At 40.4% G+C, this 18,479-nt stretch overlaps 1 protein-coding gene across 1 annotated transcript in view; it reads left to right on the top strand.

The window, feature by feature from the left end:
- Positions 1–18,479, top strand: part of LOC111867763 (anosmin-1) — a 65,699-nt gene that overhangs the window by 27,932 nt on the left and 19,288 nt on the right. Inside the window, exons 2-4 of the mRNA XM_023857903.1 lie at positions 5,043–5,235; positions 12,230–12,556; positions 15,495–15,697. Coding sequence (XP_023713671.1) covers positions 5,043–5,235; positions 12,230–12,556; positions 15,495–15,697 — 723 coding nt within the window. The remainder of the gene's footprint in view (positions 1–5,042; positions 5,236–12,229; positions 12,557–15,494; positions 15,698–18,479) is intronic.

An 18,479-nucleotide genomic window follows, 5' to 3' on the forward strand; every position in this document is an offset into this window, starting at 1 on the left:
TGAATCCCCACGCCGGACACAGATCACGCAGTTGAATTACCATACCGGACACAGATCGCGTAGCTGAATCCCCACGCCGGACACAGATCACGCAGTTGAATTACCATACCGGACACAGATCGCATAGCTGAGTCCCCACGCCGGACATAGATCATGGAGTTGAATTCCTATATCGGTCACGGGGCGCGGAATCGAATTCCCACGCCAGACACAGACGCGGAGTTGAATTGCCATGCCTAATACAGACCATCTGTCTATTGAATCATGGGGAAAAAAGAAACTTGCTCCAAGCTCGCCTGCGAAACCGCACATCTTGGGTCGTATTTCCCGAGGGCCCAGAGACGAACAAGAAGTGCTACTATCGGAGAAAGGCTGAACCTATAAATAATTGCATGTGGCCTCGATTAGCCGTACCTGCCGTGCATTTATTACGTGAAGAAGAATGTGGCGGGATGGATGGGGCTTCCATGTCATTTATTCCCTTCTGAAAGTGAATTGGAAGAGCGTATCTCTGGGAAAGGAATGTTAAACCTATGAACAAACAAATGGAAATAATATATTGTGACATACAGACCCATTGCTAGACATCACCTTCCTGCAGAGACAGATTCTGGGTAAACAGCCCGTTGCGAGGTAGAGACTAGAACAATATGCGACAATAATAGACGTCCATTGCTAGGCAATGGACGTGTTTTCCGTGAGAACGACCCGAGGCTATATAACCAGAAACCAATGACGGCAAGACAGTCGTCGTAGATCCGAATTGAGTGAGCCCCAGGCAGTCAATGACGAAGTGTTCGGCTGAAGATTTATTGTGATTTATTGTAATTTATTGTGATTACCAGTAACTGTAGCCGGTCACGGTAGCCGAGAGGTCTAAGGCATGTACTATCTTCCTCGCTTGGAAACCGGGATCGTGAGTTCGAATCCCACTCAGGGCATCGATGTTTAGTTTGTGTGTATGCGTTTTTCTGTGTTTGTGTGCAGGTAGAGGCCTTGCGACGAGCTGATCACCCGCCCAAGGAGTCCTACCGAATGTGTAAGATCTAGAAAAACCGAAGTGAACGGAGTTCATTGAGGTAGGCCTAGACCCAATGGGGCTGTAGTGCCAAGGAAAAAAAAAAGAAAAGAAAAAAGAGAGATTGTACAAGGAGTGACCAATAAATCCAGTTATCAAACCAAATCTCATCTTAAAAGTCACCCGCACAAATGACAATATATATTGTGACGTGGATGGCGCAACAGGAACACGTGACAATATATATTGTGACGTGGATGGCGCAGCAGGAACACGTGACACACACACACACACATATATATATATATTAGTATATTGGGTTATATAACCTAATATACTAATATAATATTATACAAATGTGTCTCGGGGGAGCACAGTGAATTTGGAGAATTATTTACCTTTTAATGGTATACTAATTTGACAATCACCCGATGAAAGAAATAATTAATTTTCCCTGTAAAGGCCCAGACTCCCTCTGTGCATGTAGACCCACCGTCCATGTTTCTGGCTGTTTTCTAGAACAGGCCCAGAAAAGTGTATCAGGATATCATCGTAAACTGCTATGAATTTCGGGTATTAAAATCTGACGTTTTGGTATAGCAAGTTGATTTGGTATTTGAACACGATTATTTTCCTTTCTCTGCTTGCTTATTGTCTTGATCATAGTCCACTTGCTACATCTCTACAAGAATTTGAACAGAATTCCTCAGTTTTTGATGAAAGGATGTTGTCACCCCGTTTCGGACTAACTTCTCGTCAATAATAAAAAAAGAATGGGCCTCCAGATAAGAAAAACTGCTGGAGAGACTTCGTGACCTTCTGTTCTCCTTTAAATTGAATACTTCTGGGTGATTTCATTCCAAACTATAGCACAAAACATTTGACTTCATTGCAGAATCTTCCTGGGATTATTCCATGTCGATATTCTATAAATTATCAACCTTCTGGAGCAAATTCTTGCTCTCTGTTTAGGCTGGAACGATTAATTAGTTCCTAGTCTTAAATCACTTGTGTAGAGTATGTACGTGTATATACGTGATTTAGTTGAGAGGCCATTTTACGAATAAATGTGTATTAAATTACAAATGACGCAAGTTATAAGCTAGCATAATAACAAAAAACAAACAAAAACAAACTCCGTGGCCTGTAGTCCGCAAGCGAAATATACCGACCGAGCGACCGCCACTTGTCGACGAAATTAGTGTGAACGTTTGCGGATAGAAGGTGTCACGGATACCCACGGCCATTAATCTCGGTTTTCTAGACCGGAGCCGCTATTTCCTTGAAATAGCTCCTCAATTGTCCTCACAAGGCTGAGTGGACCCCATTCCGGAGCCACTACTTCTCAGAATATTTGGTAGCGCCGGGAATCGAACCCGGACCTCAGAATCTGTAGCCAGTAACTCTGACCACTAGACCACAGAGGTGGCTAAGCTTGCATAATTGGCAAATGAAATGTTAGTAATCAGAAGGAAGTGCATTTCCATTCTTCTTCTTCTTCTTCTTCCACTTCCAAGTGTTCCGACGCCTAACATTATAAGACTTTACTGTACTCATTACGGTTCCCGGAGTTATGAAAGCTCTTTATGCCGAATGAAATGCTTAACATCCATTAAAATTATGGGCCTATACTCCGCTTTTTGCTGCTTTAACACACGCCTCAGCATTCGGTAGCTTCTGTGTGATAGCCGGAACAGATCTCCTCTCGACCACAAGTCACTGACGAAGTCCCTCTCCCTCCCAAAAGGATCTTCAGAAGCTCGTCGTTGCCTAGCAATCGTCTTGGGTCGATACAGCAACATTTCAGTCACACGAAATCCTTATTCCTTCCAGAAATGTTACCTTCTCACCTTTGAAATGAAAGTGCATCAGTAAACGCTTAAAATTAACTCATAATGGGGATGGTTTATCTTCAGAAAATATTAAATATATTCTGGTTAAACTATATTTACGCATAACACATAATTTACACGGCTGTCTCATTATAATATGCCATATATTACACGTTTGTTTCTGTGCATAGAAATAAATGAAAGCGCTCATATTAATATGCACCCTGAGAGTCTTCCTCATAAAGTTATTGTTAGAAAATGTGAGCTCTTGCTGTCATATTCTGAAAGACGGACATGTCGAGTATATCTTGTTTCTGTCGCGTAGTGACGTAGAATCCATCTGAAACCCATCTTCTTACTAAATTATATGGAGTAGGCCTGTACGCTCACCTGTCTTGAATGTTCTCTATTCACTTCTGTGAGAAATTTGAAAACCAGAGTCTCTGTCAGCACAGTTGGCACTGGAGAAGCGCTGCAGGGTCGAATTCAACAATTTGCACGTGAAATGAAGCATACTTATGACGCCTGAAATCTTCGAACGTTTATGAATTTCTTTTCCACGCAGAGCTGAGTTATGTGTTCATGAACATGGAGACCATTATAAGTGCATCTTGTAAAAAAGGAACAATACAGAAGCTATTAACAGCTCTTCTGTTTGTTTTATTCTTATATACAAACCTGTAACTCATTATGTAGTAAAGATGTGACCATTGATGCTGAAATTAGAATAGCCGTAAATTTTTAAGTAGGGCCCTCAGTATATATTTTCATATCAGCACATTTCGTTAGGCTTTCACTAGATGAGCCGGGATAGCTCAGGCGGTGTAGCGACTGGCTACAGGCTGGACGACCGAGGGGTCGGAATTCGAGTCCGAATGGGGTTAAGAATTTTCACTTCTCCATGTCGTCCAGAGCGGCTCTGGGATCCACCCAAGCTCATATCCAATGGGTATCTGAGGCTCTTTCCTCGAAGTAAAGCGGCTGGGACGTGAAGCTCACCACTCACCTCCAACTAATGCCGAGGTCAGGAAAATGTGGATCTATACATCCACTCCCCCATAAGCCTACATGGTATAGTGTTTAATTAGTTAAGCACAGGGACAATTTAAGGGGCACGAGGTAGCGTAGTTGGTTGAGGCACTATGATACAAGCCGGAAGGTCGTGGGTTCGAGTCCTGATGAGGTGGATTCTTTCAACTGACCTAATCCTTCCAGCCGCACTATGGTTCTGGGATCGACTCAGCCTCTAACAGAAAAAAGTATCAGGAATCTTTCTGCGGTGTAAAGTGTGGCCGGCGCTTAAGGCTGACAACCTTACGGCCATTTGTGAGCCGATTGTCTCACAACACTATGGGCCTCCATGACCTGTTACAGGGATAGCTTTACCTTTTTTACATTTCACTAGATGTAGACAACGAAAAACTATATCTACTGGTTCATGGGCTGGTTCTGCTGTCATGTCCTGTGACTGCCATTATACCGAGAGACTGGTTGTTGATATGTGGCTCTCATTTCCCTTCGCTAGTAATATTGGCCCTGTTCCTGAGTGATTACATTGTGGAGATGCTGGTTGTGTTGCCTACATTTCGAAACGTCTCAGAAACTTCGGCAATACAGCGGACATGTACGTGGTGCTATGATCCAGAAACATGATCATAATAAGAGTTTTTATTACTAATTTTTACCTTCATTGTTAGTGCAGATATATTAATCGAACTCGGGACTTCTAAACACGGACCAATGGGATATTTCTAGTACTCCAGATGTTGAAGAACATTCTCATTGTTATTACGCACCAAAGAATGTGGTCGGACAATGAGAGTGTGTGATTTACACACTGGAGGTCTCCGGTTCTTGTCTAAGTTTTTCGTCATTCCTTCAGACTTTTAGGAAGATGCTGACATGATGTTTTAGAATAGTCTGCGGAGACTTTCTCCTACGCCTTTCGGTACATAGTTCTCTAACCTCAGGAGCTAACACAGACACATGAAATTACTGAATAACCAGACAATAAACCTACTTGAGTACTACCACTCCTTCGGAGTGAGTGGTGTAATATGTTACCATGGAATATCGCAGATTGCCTCAGTGACATCGGTTCTCTGCCATCTGTTGCATGTGATGTATATGTGTGCTTGCCTGCGGTGTGCAGGTGGCAAGCGAAACGTTAAACTTGGCGTTCTCTGTTCCAGTGTATAGACACTTGTCTGTCGGCAGACTATGTCAAGCCCGGCTTCTGTCCAAACGGCTCGGCACTGTCCCTGTTCGACGCAGCATGCATTGAAGCTTGCCACAGCGATCCAGAATGCTCTAGCACTGACAAATGCTGTTCTCATAGTTGCGGAATCACCTGTCAGCGTGCCCAAGGTCTTGACACCGTCCCAGGTAAGTCTGACTGCGTTTATTATTGAGATCTGACGTTACAACGGCGATGAATATTAAAATCACGGGTTTCTTGGAAGTGATGCTGTGTAGTCTGATAAATAGGTACTAAAACGCTGCCTCCATCTTCAGTGTAGTTTGAGTCTGTCGCCGAAGGCAACAGGTTTCTCCGAAAAGGTGGTAATGCTCTACTAACACAGTACAAGGCGTCACATCCCTAATAATTTTTCTTTTTTAAGTAGAATAACATTGATTTGAGTAATGATACTGCTTGTAGTATGCTCTTAATTTAATTTTCTGTGAAAACTAAATCAAGAAGGATGAGATGAGTGGAATATGTAGCACGCATGTATATAGAGAAATGGATATCAAAGGCTGAATTCCAGTCGAAGGGACAATTTAAGAAATTTTGTTAACATTAATGGAACTAACTACTCCCTTTCTCAACTGAACAAAATTCGACTATAACCGTAAATAGTTTAAATCATTTTTTTAAGTGAACTGGGGAAAAAATACAGTACAACAATTACGTAAAATTATCTATCTAATGATGAAGTTATAAGGTCGAAATATTTCGTTGAACTAACACCAAAAGTCTAAGACGTTGCACTTTCAATAGTGCCCTTACGAATTAAATGGATGGCCAGTGTAATAGGCTTCTACTACTGCTACTCTGTGGGTGCTACAGCCCTTGAGGACCTTGCCCTGTGTTTTAAAGTTTTGAATTATATAGACAGTCGGTAAGATTCCTTGGGCGGGGATCAACCCATCGCAAGGTCGCTACCTACACAGGACGACAGAGAATAAATGTAAACATTCATGCCTTGAGTGGGATTCGAACCCATGACCCCAGTGATTGATGGGGAGAAAACATTTCATGCCTTAGACCGCGCGACCAATGTAATCGGAGCAACAGGATGCTGGAATACAATGTATCTTACTATAACAACATATACTCTTGTATCCTTCAGTATGGCTAATGTACGTATTCCTTAACCCAATCTGTAGCAACAATTGCAGCTCTGTTGATTGTTGTTACTGGTATCGTCAAACATTGTTTTGTAATTCTTTTATTGAGAGTCGTGTCAGAAAAATTACTGAAGGAAATTACGTATTTTAAAATGTGACGAAAATAAATGGGCATTGCACTGATACCTGGGGTTCAAATATAACCGGGACTGATTTGTGGTCAGGAGTGGATACGCCGCCAACCACAAGCCTTTTTTGAAAAGTGCATTAGGATGCTTCCAGAACGTTGGAAAAAATGTGTTGACTCCGGAGGGGAGTACGTTGAAGACTGACACGTGCAAGTAAGTGTTTGGCAATTATGGTTTAAAAAAATCATTCCCGGTCATATTTGAACCACCTTGTATTTATTAAATAAACAACGTATTCATATTTACCAACTACAACTTCGTCATATATTTTCCATATTCAAGCATAGTAACACAACAGAAACGATAAAATTACGTTCTACATACAGGCTTACACTGTACTCTTCAATGAAATACTGTAATTGCATTCTGTAACAAGAAAGCTGAGTAGTTGCTTGTGATGAATTGCATGAGTAACACGTCACAGAAGCAGACTGCAGCCACCTGCTCACGCTGGTTCCTTGCTTGCGGATTTTTCTACCCTGAAGATGGAGGCGATACGTTCTTCCGAAACGTCGGTTCACTCAAGACCTACACGTAGTGGCAACTTAGAAGAAGGCAATCTTCATAGTCATCGCCGTTAAAGCCTCAAATCTTACATACGTAAGAGTTGATATACCCACTCCGAAGTTATTAACCTTAAAGGTGGAAATTTCACGGTTTGACGAAATATTTGGAACCCTCGACATTCGAAGCGGCTTAGTTCAAAAACCATAAGCCACGCATAATTAAAGTGTTTTGTGTCACAAACTACATAGTTCGTTCACATTTCTAATTAAATTTCGCCACATAGTTAAATATTCTACCTGTAGTAGGATTTCCTGCTAATGGAAAAAAAAGCTGAAAATTCCTAATTATTTCTACTTCTGTAGCCTCGTTTTTGGGAAAACGAAAAGTTTCTAATATTAAAATAGGTGGTATATGTAGTTGGACTATTTTAAAAGTTTTAAGAGCACATTTCTTACGAGTAGAACAAAATATGTGAGAGACAGAAACATGGAGTAATGCAACACTGCAAAGTGCAAGATATTAGAATTTGAAATTGTTACGTTCGTCAAGTGCATGCAGGATTATAGTTATTTAAATTTCAAGGACTTCTTGGTCTACAATAAGCCTAAGTAATAAATATATGTCAAATGCCTAAATAATACAGGTATTTAGAATAAATTTGGCACAAACGCGAAAGATGTTAATTAAAATGCAAATTATGGCAATTAAAAATATATATCTGATCTAAATTTTAATGCCAAAAATTGTTTTACACCAAGTATGGAAAAGAACTAGATTAACAGGTGATTGAAAAGAATGATTTCCTTTGAAACACGTTGCTATATCTTAATTTGAATTCTCACACTCTCTGATTCCGATATTCAAAATGGCGGCGAGAAAAAGCAGATATTCTAATTTCCCATAGGAAGGTAAGTATGCTGGCGAAGAGTCCTATAGCTAAACTAGAGAAAGCCGCTTGAAAGTGTGACAATTGCAAGATTACTTTCTGGTTAGAAGCAGGAAATTTCCAGCTTTGCTTTTGAGCGGCGTTATAATGAACATCGTCTCTCCATTTTTTGAACAATCCTGATTCAATAGCCCTACTAATTAATATGTTAAAATAAGGCAGGAACGGGCTTTCACGACTAACTTCATAAGCTTCAACGTACCATGATAGACACTCTCCCATAACATGCAACTGAGGCACTCCATTATTAAAGTGCTCTTTCTGCCTTACAGCCCACTCGGCCGACAACTTATTGAAAGCACATCCCCTGTCTTTGTAACGCATCAAGTTGTTTAGGCATGTGGAAAAGTTCTGTGTTGTTATGACGGTCTTCTTGTTCAAACGAACACGTAGAGGGTTGAGCGTGTCAAGAAGAGCACTATCTTTTATGCCTGGGAACATCACTAGCCTCAACCCTGATTCGTCAAAATCTTGAAGAGTGTTGATGTCTTTATAGAACTGGGGAGTAACGAGAAAAGTAATCAGAAAACCTCTATATACTGAAGTCAGTACCATTGACGAATACATCCATGTGAAGAAAAATATCCTTCCATATTTCTGGAAAATGAGAGATCTGAGAGGAACCTTAAGGAACACAGCACATGTGTTTATGAGGGCGTTGGTATAGCTTGCTGACCCTGTAAGTTTAAATTCAGTGCAATACCAGAAAGTTGCTGTAACCATGACAGTGGCGCCATACGCAATCCAGAGGACAGAACTGAATGGCAAAAACAGACGCAAATATTCCGGTACCTGCCTAGCTTTAGGAACAATAATGCAGAAACCTTCTTTGTCATGTGGATATGTGAAATCAATATCGTTCATATAATCATACCGCAGAAAACGTGAATTAAATGATACATCGGCTCTGTTATAAACAATGTCTCCAGTAGAACCAGTGACTCTCCCATCGGGACGACGGAAACTCATGTCCACCATATCTCTTGGTGTCGATACTATAGGAGAGACGTTCATGTGTTTAGCTAAAACGAAAAGAAAAATTCCGTCTTCTCCTCCGATGTTGTAGACTTTGCCATCTTCTGTTACATTTAAAATTGATTTTGGTTGATGATCGAACATTGACACTTTCAAAAGATATCCATTTAAACCCCGCAGTTTGTCTAAATACAGAAATTTCCGGCTATATTTGCACATCTTACTCTTAATTGACTTGAAACTTAGCCGAACAAGGAAAGTAGCGTTTGTGTGCTGGTTGAAAGGGTTGTACGAATATACACGTATATCGTCCCCTGTTGTTGATCCAATTCTCTCTTGTACGCAAAACACCAACACGTTGAGTATCCGATTTTGCCAGCAAATATGAAAAACCGAACTTATATCCTTCCCCAGATTGTGGCATGTTTCAAATAATAGTAAAATGAATTGAGCCCTGGAATTCCAATAAATGAAGTGCTTCAGATTTCTGAGAGTTTCAGAAAATGCGCTGGTCCCATTTATAGAAACAAACAGGATGAAAATTGTGGCCTTTCCTATCGGTCTGCAGGACTCGTCCATGTCACATTTTCCTGTAAAGACCGATGGCGGATATCTGTGACGTGACAAGACCACTGGATGTCTGCTGCTAATGTCCCGAAGAATGTTTAAACTAATTAATGTTGATGAAACTGGAAGCTCTCCGGCCATAACTGTAGTCAGCTGACTTTCCTTCTGCTGCTGACATAGTAGCACATCCATCAGGTTCCATCTCGTTTCATCACGAATAATGCCGTCGGTAATGATTTGTAATTTTGTTTTTAAGTTTGGAATCACACCCGCTTCTACAGAAACTCTACATCTTGCACTAAGCAGCAACAACAAAATTATTCCATTCCTCATGATTGCCCCAACTGAACAAGAAATTTGGTTTAGACTCATTGTATTGAAATATAGGAACACGGTACATCAATCTTGCACTTACAGAATGACAGGTGTTAGGTAGTATCATTTGAAGTTTGTATGTGGTTGAACAAACGTAGGTTGTATAAACTTCAGTATATAAAGAAAATATGTTTTTAAACTTATTTCAAGGAGAAGAGAACTAAAATATACAAACTCAAGAATATTAATAAATCCAACTTTGAAATTTTATTGGCTACCTCAAATCACAAGAGAAGCTACTTCTGTTTGACTTGCATTCTCTTAGTTCTTGTGTACGCAGACTGCCATTGTGTGTCTATTGAATGTATGGGGAAGCATGAGTTAAAAACGTCATGTTTTTCTTTTTCGAAGAAAATTTCTCATTTCCTGCTTCGACGGAAACTCGAACTTTAGCCTAGTGACATTGATATGAATTCTTAAACAACTTCATAGCACTAAAATTAAATGTCAGATTGACTAACGCGAATATCAGGACTAAAGAAGGAAGAACGGTACAGTGGAATAGCTGGCAGAAATAGTAATATTATCTCGAATTAACAGAGATATTTGGGTCTGTGTATTACTGTAACGAAGTAAGTACACAAGCAAGACGTCATCCAATTTCACGTAATTCACTGTGCAGTCCGGATGATAACGGCTCATTGATTAAAACCTGAATTTTAATACTAAGATTTGCACTCGGATTGTAACTGAGACACACTGTTTACAAAAAACCATCTACGTACGTTATAATAAGTGATAATTGTATCGTATTTAATCACATTCAATTCTCCATAGAAGCGAAAAATATGAGCTCTCGGAATACAGCTTAAATCACTTCTTTCATGTCATCGTATATATTTACTGATTTTGTAAAGGCTTATTTAATATAACGTAGCGTGTAGAGCTGTTACTGGGGAACGACCTCAAAACGAAAAACGAAATAATATCCGTTAGTAGGCAACGATCCCGATATAAGCAAATGTACCATAGCCACTACTGGGTAACGCCTTTGAAAACAAACACGTCTCCACGGAGAAGCTTGGAGTACAACGACAGACTGTGTTTTATATGCGGTCCGTGCCGTGTCAGTTGTAAGGAAGGAGTCACTTTTACTGGAGTCTGTGAAGAGAAAACTTTGTCGGTCCAGTTGACGAATCTCCATATTTAAGGTCCATTACCGGGAAACGACTAGTGAAAGCAGACTGAAAAACGTATAGTGTGCTGTAGTGATTTGTAAATTGTGGAAATTAGCGACAGTGCTATAGTTATATGTATAGTTACGACCTGTAAGTGGTCAATAAATCCAATCGTCAATCCAAACCACTGTCGAGTCACTCTAACACATTACAATATTAATATTATGTTGGGCATTGCACATTGTCTGACGTATATTCGATATATACGACGTTCGGGAAGTTGCCTGTACTCCTGTCCTCGCTAGCCTTCTTTATATCTGAGGAGTTTATTATTATTTATGTTGAGATCAGCGGCAAGGCTCCGGGCTTGCTTCAAAGCATAAATGTTAATGCATTTATGTATACAGCCCCAGAAGATCTGTTGGAAAATTTATTTATCTCTGTAGAGATTTTAATGCGACTTGGGTAAGAGGGTCCGTTGCCACGAAGATATATCTTGCTCTATGGATCCGGGAAATAGATAACATTCAAATATGCAGGGTAGTTTGGTCGGAATATATCGGATAATCAATCGCGTACACTGATAGGTACTGTCAGGGCTGGAGTCTAAGAATTTCTCATTGTAAAATAACTACTAGGTCACATTAATAATGCGTTGATAAAAAGTTGCTGACGAATATATTTGAATGTAAGAGGGAGGAAGGAACAGAGACTGCATGGTGATAAGCTTCATAATTTGTACTTTTACCTGATACTGTTAGTGTGATGAAACTAGTGGGAATCTGTCTCGCATGGGAGAGATTTTAGTCTGAAAAGCTGAAAGGAATGGAAGGCTTAAGTGTAGATGAGAGGAAAATATTAAAAGCGATTGAAAATATGAGCTGAATTTACCTGGGTCAAGCAAAGAATCAGTGGCGACCTCTTGTGAAAGCGTAAAGAATATTTGGAGTACTTAAAATGATAGAGATTTTCCTGGTTGGTTCAGCGACTCTTAGTTTCTCAACAAGAACTTTCTTCCATGGAGGTAACAGTATTGTCCTGACCAGTAATCGAAATTAGCTTTTCCGAGACGGCATTCGAAACTAATAGTGAAGCCACGCGAGCCGGTACATAGCTTAGGATGGTGGAAGACTAAATAGAGTATTCTAAGAATTTTCATTTTCATTTCATTTTCATTCTTTCCACGAGAGTACTAAGATACTTTCTTCCATATCCTCCCCTCATAATTCGCGGTCATCTTCTTATCCCATTCGACGCCATATAATTTCCGGATTTGAAGCAGTGACATAGTGCACCGTAGAAATTAATGTCATATTATCTCTGACCAGTCAATCTCATCTTTGGATATGCAGGTCTCCCACCAATCCCGACCAACCTCTCTGTAACGGAGCGACGGAGAGGCCGTACTGTGGTAGTGGAGTGGTCCGCAGAGCCCCAAGAACCGGCGGGATATGGCAGTCCGGTTCTGTTCCTGCTGGAAGAGAGGCATCATGTGGGACGCCACTTCACGACTGCTCGCCTCAGCAACTGGGTACCCAGACACCGGTCGTCGCGAACCAACGTCACCTTGAAGAACTCTCTCCGTCCAGGACACTGGTACCAGTTCCGCGTGGCAGCGATCAGCGCAAACGGCACGCGAGGATTTTCTGAACCGTCCGCTCCATTCACGCTCTCAGTTGGTATGCTTAACTATTTCAGTTTCAGCATCGTAGATGTAATTTGTGCATGAAAAGTGGTGTAAAGTCTGTCGGCCGGCACTGTGTAGTCGATGATGAGATCGTCGTTAAATAACCCACATAGAATTTCTGTCGGTGTGCCCCCCCCTGCACACACATATAACGTAAGAATAAACTTGCTCATTATTAGGCCACACCACTTGGAATTTATTTCGTTTCGTATACGTCAATCGTCTTTCATTACAGGCACCTCATTTTGAAAAAAAAAAAAATTACATTTCACTTAAAATTATACTTGGTAAAGTGAAATAGGGGCACGCGGTAGCGTAGTCGGTTGAGGCACTACGCTACAAGCCGGAAGGTTGCGGTTTCGATTCCCGATGAGATTACTGGATTTTTCACTTGATCTAATCCTACCAGACGCAACATGTATCTGGGGTCTACTCAGCCTTTAATAGAAATGAGTACCAGGAATGTTCCCGGGGGCTAAAGGGTGGTTGGCATGTAAGACTGACAACCTTAAACCGTCTGTGAGCCGATCGTCTAGAAAATGTGGGAGCCTCGAAGTCTCACAACCCTATGGGCCTCCACGGCCTGTTACAGGGGTAGTTTTACCTTAACTTCTTGAAAGTGAAATACCGACATGACCACGTGCTAAATATCTATTTGTTTTCCTTCTGATGACAAATATGGACTTCACATAATAAGAGACTGTATGAAGAGATCTTTTCAGAGCTTCCGCCAGTCGGTGAGCATCTCAGACGGATGTCTCAGACCCTCTTCCACGTAGTCGCTCGCGGACAGTGCATACTACTAGCATACTCGACAAACCTATTGCACTGCAAATAGCACTTGCCTGGATTACAGCAAATCTGGGAATGCTCTCGGCTGTTACTGAGTCCTGGCACCTCCGTAAAATGTTTATCTTCATATATTAATTTCTTTTCTCGGAATAGAGTAAACATGAAACTTGAAATCCTCTTCCATATACAAGTCGAACGGAATATTCAAGCCTGGCGCCGATTTGATTTCATTTACCTTCAGTGAACACTCGGAATTTCGATTCAGTTTTAGTTTTATTTTCTGCTTTGGGTGTGCCTTCTTTCTTACTTGTTTGTGCCATTATTAATGAAGTCGGTGCTAGGCATGAACATTTTTCTGATGGTAATAACAAGAGAAAATATTTTCGATATCTCCTGTGTGGGTACAATACATAGAAGGCTGTAGTGACTGAGGGAGATTTCTCCAAATTTCTGCATTTGAGATCACCAGAATCATATTCAGTTGCACATTAATTCAAAGGGTGATTACAAAATTTACTAGGAAATTTGGATGCAGAGTGTTATTTTCGAAGTAGTAGCTGTTTCATACATTTATAGAGCGTATTTTAGAGTTCATTTTGCATTCGAAGCCGAAGTCACTAAAATGCCGACTGCTACAGTTGGTCATGTAGTGACTTAATGAAATGCATTTCTCCCGTTTAGTGGGGAAGCAAACGATGGTTGCTACATTGCTATGTTGCCAGTTGAAAATTGCAAAGGCTAGGTGTTTCTGAGGAAATTTAATAGGCAATCTATAAAGAAAATATTTTCTTTAGATAGCAGCAGATATTAGTGCAGTTGTAACCCTATAAAGTGCAGTATACTATTATAAATATAACTAAATATCCAGGACTTTTCAGATAATTAAGGTTCTATATCATTTTGAAAATGTTCTCCTTTTTAAAATTATTTCCGTTTAAAATTCATGCTAACATTTGATTAAAGGAATGTATACATATATTTTTAGAGTACATTTGGCGTTGTCTCAGGAACGTATTCGTTCTGAATAAGAGGATATACCCAAATTAGTATTTCACTGTTTGATTTTTCACGTCCACTTTTCTAAGAGAACGCTGAGCTCTGTTCACAACCTCGTTACCAAGATGTTTTATATCGGGTGTCTTGTTTTTACACCAAAACAAATTAAGACTTTACCTCTTACCTGTTAGAAGAGTCGGGATAGCGTAGCCGGTATAGCGACTGGTTACGGGCTGGAGGACCAACGGGTCCGAGTTCGAGTCCCGGTGGGGGGCAACAAGAATTTTCATTCTCCATGTCCTCCAGACCGGCTCTGGAGTCCCATCAAGCTCCTGTTCAATGGGTACCGGGGGGCTAAAACTGACCAATCACATCCAGCTTGTACCGAGGCCAAGAAAATGTGGCTCTATACATCCACTCCACCATACGCCTTCATAGCATAGCGCTTAACTAGTTAAACACAGGGTCAACTTTACCTTTATCTCTCACCTGTTATGTCTGAAACATAGTTTCTCCGGGGAAAGAAGTGACATGGATGGTGGGGATGACTGCGAGCGAGGCTTCCCCCTCTCTGCCTAATGCGGTATTCCCCTCCAGCCCCCTCATAAAGACAAAGACTTATTATCGACGGTTTTCACGTAGTTATAACTATCAACATTTCGTCTAAACAGAGTGGATAGAATGCTAGAAGGGTAACATAAGGAAGTACGTATATAAGACAGGGAACGTAACAGTTCGAGGGAGGCGTGGAGGGCGGGATCATCCATGAAAATTATTCCTGTGGCTTTAGTATAGATTTTCATATGATCCCAAACATATCGATTCAAATTCGATTCCCAACATGTCCTGAGATTTTTCATCTGCCACATGTTCAGACTGGCTTTTGGTCCATCCAGCCATCTAATTAATGGGTGCCGAATTCTCCCGAGGGCCAAGCTGCCGGGTCGTTATGCTCACACGCCTGGCTAGGAATGAAGTTAAAAACGCGTGGAGTTCTCTGCATCTCCACCCCTCCCACACCTCTTCATCACATGGTGCTTGATTACGCACAAGACAACTTGACTTTCAGAGTAAATGGAGCAGCATTTAAGACTAGTAGTAATAAACTTAGTACAGGATATTCACTGCTTTGCTTCCGGCAGCTCCGAAGCCACCTGGCCCACCGCTGAAGCTATCCGTCGGTTCGCTGGTGAGAGTGAACGGCACCTTGTGGGGAGAGCTCAGCTGGGAACCCCCTGTATCGGACTTACCCATTCAACGGTATAAAGTGTTTTGGAGCCGTCAACTGCAAGGCGCAACCTCACCCCTCATATCTGTACTGGTGAATCATCAGACAGTACCACGGGTAAGAAAACATTTTCTGATGATAGCACGTATAACTGAAAGCGGTATTTCCACGAGGTAAAAATTCCCGAAACATTTACCATTAAGGTATACCTTCGTGACAATGTTACAGATTATGTTAGCCACACAATGTTCATCGGCCTATCTGGCCGTTGCTTGTGTGTAATAATTCTGCACTGGGTTATATTCAGATTAATTACTGAAATACTTATACTAAATAGACTTGGTTATGAATTTGGAACAGAAATGATCATTCACGTTGATATAAATATATTTATTAAATATTAGTCAATAATTATATGATTGCAACATATTTTGAAAAAAAGATGGAAGAAATAAATATACGTTTGTATATTTTCTTCTATAAGATGTGATTGTCTTCAATTTATGATCATCAGATAGTAAAATTTTTAGTGAAAACTCTTTCGTCTAGCAGTGCTGCTCCAAGAACTCCCGTTAGAGTGCCGACGAGATATGCACTTCTTACCGGCCCAAAATCTAAGTGAAGTGATGTATTTTGTGCCATAAAATATTATTCATTTTCTGAAAATATCATAGGCTTATAACTTTGAAAATTGATGCATGAATACGTAAGTCCATATGTGTTGTTTCAAATTCATCTGAGTCTATCAACTGATGAACACGATGTGTGATATGAAGATCATATTACTAATGGTGAACCTATATATTATTTTAAATCTATGCTGTTAACAATATCAGTACAACAGTCGTTCGACGTTGGATACAACAGAATGCTTCGCATCGTAAAATACAGTTCGTTCAATTAAGGGGGAAACTTCGCAACACCGCTGACCCGGCCCAACATTCCTCACAGATTGCTGCTGTAACTGCTGATAGCAGAATGAGTCATTAGCGCTGATAAACGCGCGCCGATACAGTTACAGCAGCAATCTGTGAGGAATATTGGGTCCGGTCAACGGTGTTGCGAAGTTTCCTCCTTGCTTGAACACCCTGTAGTTTACAAACACATCTTTCATTCAGAGCGGAATTATAACTTACAGTTATTTACTGTTTACTTATCGACGTCAGTAGCTCGGAGCATCTACCGTAAAATGGTTGTACGATTAACAATGATCAGTTGGAAACGGCATGCTTCATGCTGGTTTCTTGTTTGGCTAATTCTTCGACCCTCAAGAATGAGGCGACATGTTCCTACTGAACGTCAGTTGACTTCCAATGGACTACGTTGAATTGTATCCCAGAAAGACTCTGAGACCCACCGAGCCTCCTATCCAGTATGTACCGGGGACGATTTCCCCGGGCGTTAATTAGCCGAGGCGTGAAGCTTACCACTCACTTTCATCCAGTGCCGAGGCCAAGAATGGTGGAACTATAACTAAACTTTCCCATATGTTTTCATAGCATAATGCTTAATTAATTAAGCACAGGAACTTTACCTCTACCTTTACATTTATACATGTATATAACGTGGATATAGGGGTAAGGATATTTTAGCGTTGTAATATTTTAGCTGTGGGATATATGTCCTATTAGAGGTGACAATATTACATTAGCAAGGAAACATCTAGAATAAGGGACAAAGTGTATCTGCCTGTATTATGACCGGCCTAATTTCCTGTCATTTACAAGGAAGGAGTCCATAAATCCATAAAATTTCTCCTTTCGAATTATTATTACAGGACATTCAGTTTATGAAAGTTTTCAGAGAAGTTGGTAAGATTACGATCTTCTGTGATGTCATGTCTTTTAGTTTGGTACATATACATCGGGGTTTCGAAGGAAATGAAATAAAAGAAGACAGTGAGCTTTATATTCAGTTTAATTTGTAGACAGATATTTATCACATGCCATGCAATTCCAAGAGAAATGAAACATTTTTGGCAACGTGCCTGTACTTTATTGGGGAGGGAGGGAACATTTTGAACATTTTTACAAATATTAATTCGGTTCGGTTTGGAAGCCACCGGCTCCTGATCTCACTTTTCAATTTCATACCACTAACAATACAGTACACGCATGGTGATCTGAGAATTTCGGAGATCGGAGCACCTAGCCATTTCAGGTGAGTGTTTTAATTCACTAAGAACATTTTATTTCTTTTAAAGCTTTTAAGAATATAAAACAACGATATGGGAACATCTGTAATCATAACTTGCTTCTTCATATGTTAGTGACAACGGAATATTATATGCAGGCATGATAACTTTTGTATCAAACATTAACATCTACGTGCGGTAAACAGCACATTTCATGGAATGCATAAGGCAGGATGGTGACCTTTGTTTCAATACCGCCGAGCCTTAGAATTTTAATATTAATTTATTTTGTTACGTTATGCGTCCGAGCGAGATTATGAGTCGTAAGAACTTAGTAAGCTAGACTGAAATATTCGGAAAGGATTAATATGTTTTTCTAAATTTTTCATGCTATAAAACGATAGCTTTAAGCAATATCGGTGATTAAGTTGTTAAATATACTGACATGAATGGGACACGCCATGAGACCACAGCTGTTCATTGGAAAAGATCTGAAATCATATAATCATGCAAAAACATTTATGTTGCTTTATTTTACTTTACATTTTTATTTTTTGGAAGTCAGACATTGCTTCTATATAGCTCCTGGAAATCGGCTCAGAACTGACGTAGACTCAAGATGCATATATGTTGTTTGCATTGCAATAAATATAGTTAGCCACACAAAAACACTGGCTGGTTCGGTGCCACACATAGCCTTATCCTCTTGCGTTAAGAGACCTACATTGATACTTCTGTGTTGTACTCGAACGTGAGTACAAGTGC

The sequence above is a fragment of the Cryptotermes secundus genome, unplaced genomic scaffold (assembly GCF_002891405.2).
Source record: "Cryptotermes secundus unplaced genomic scaffold, Csec_1.0 scaffold116, whole genome shotgun sequence".
NCBI lineage: Eukaryota > Metazoa > Arthropoda > Insecta > Blattodea > Kalotermitidae > Cryptotermes > Cryptotermes secundus.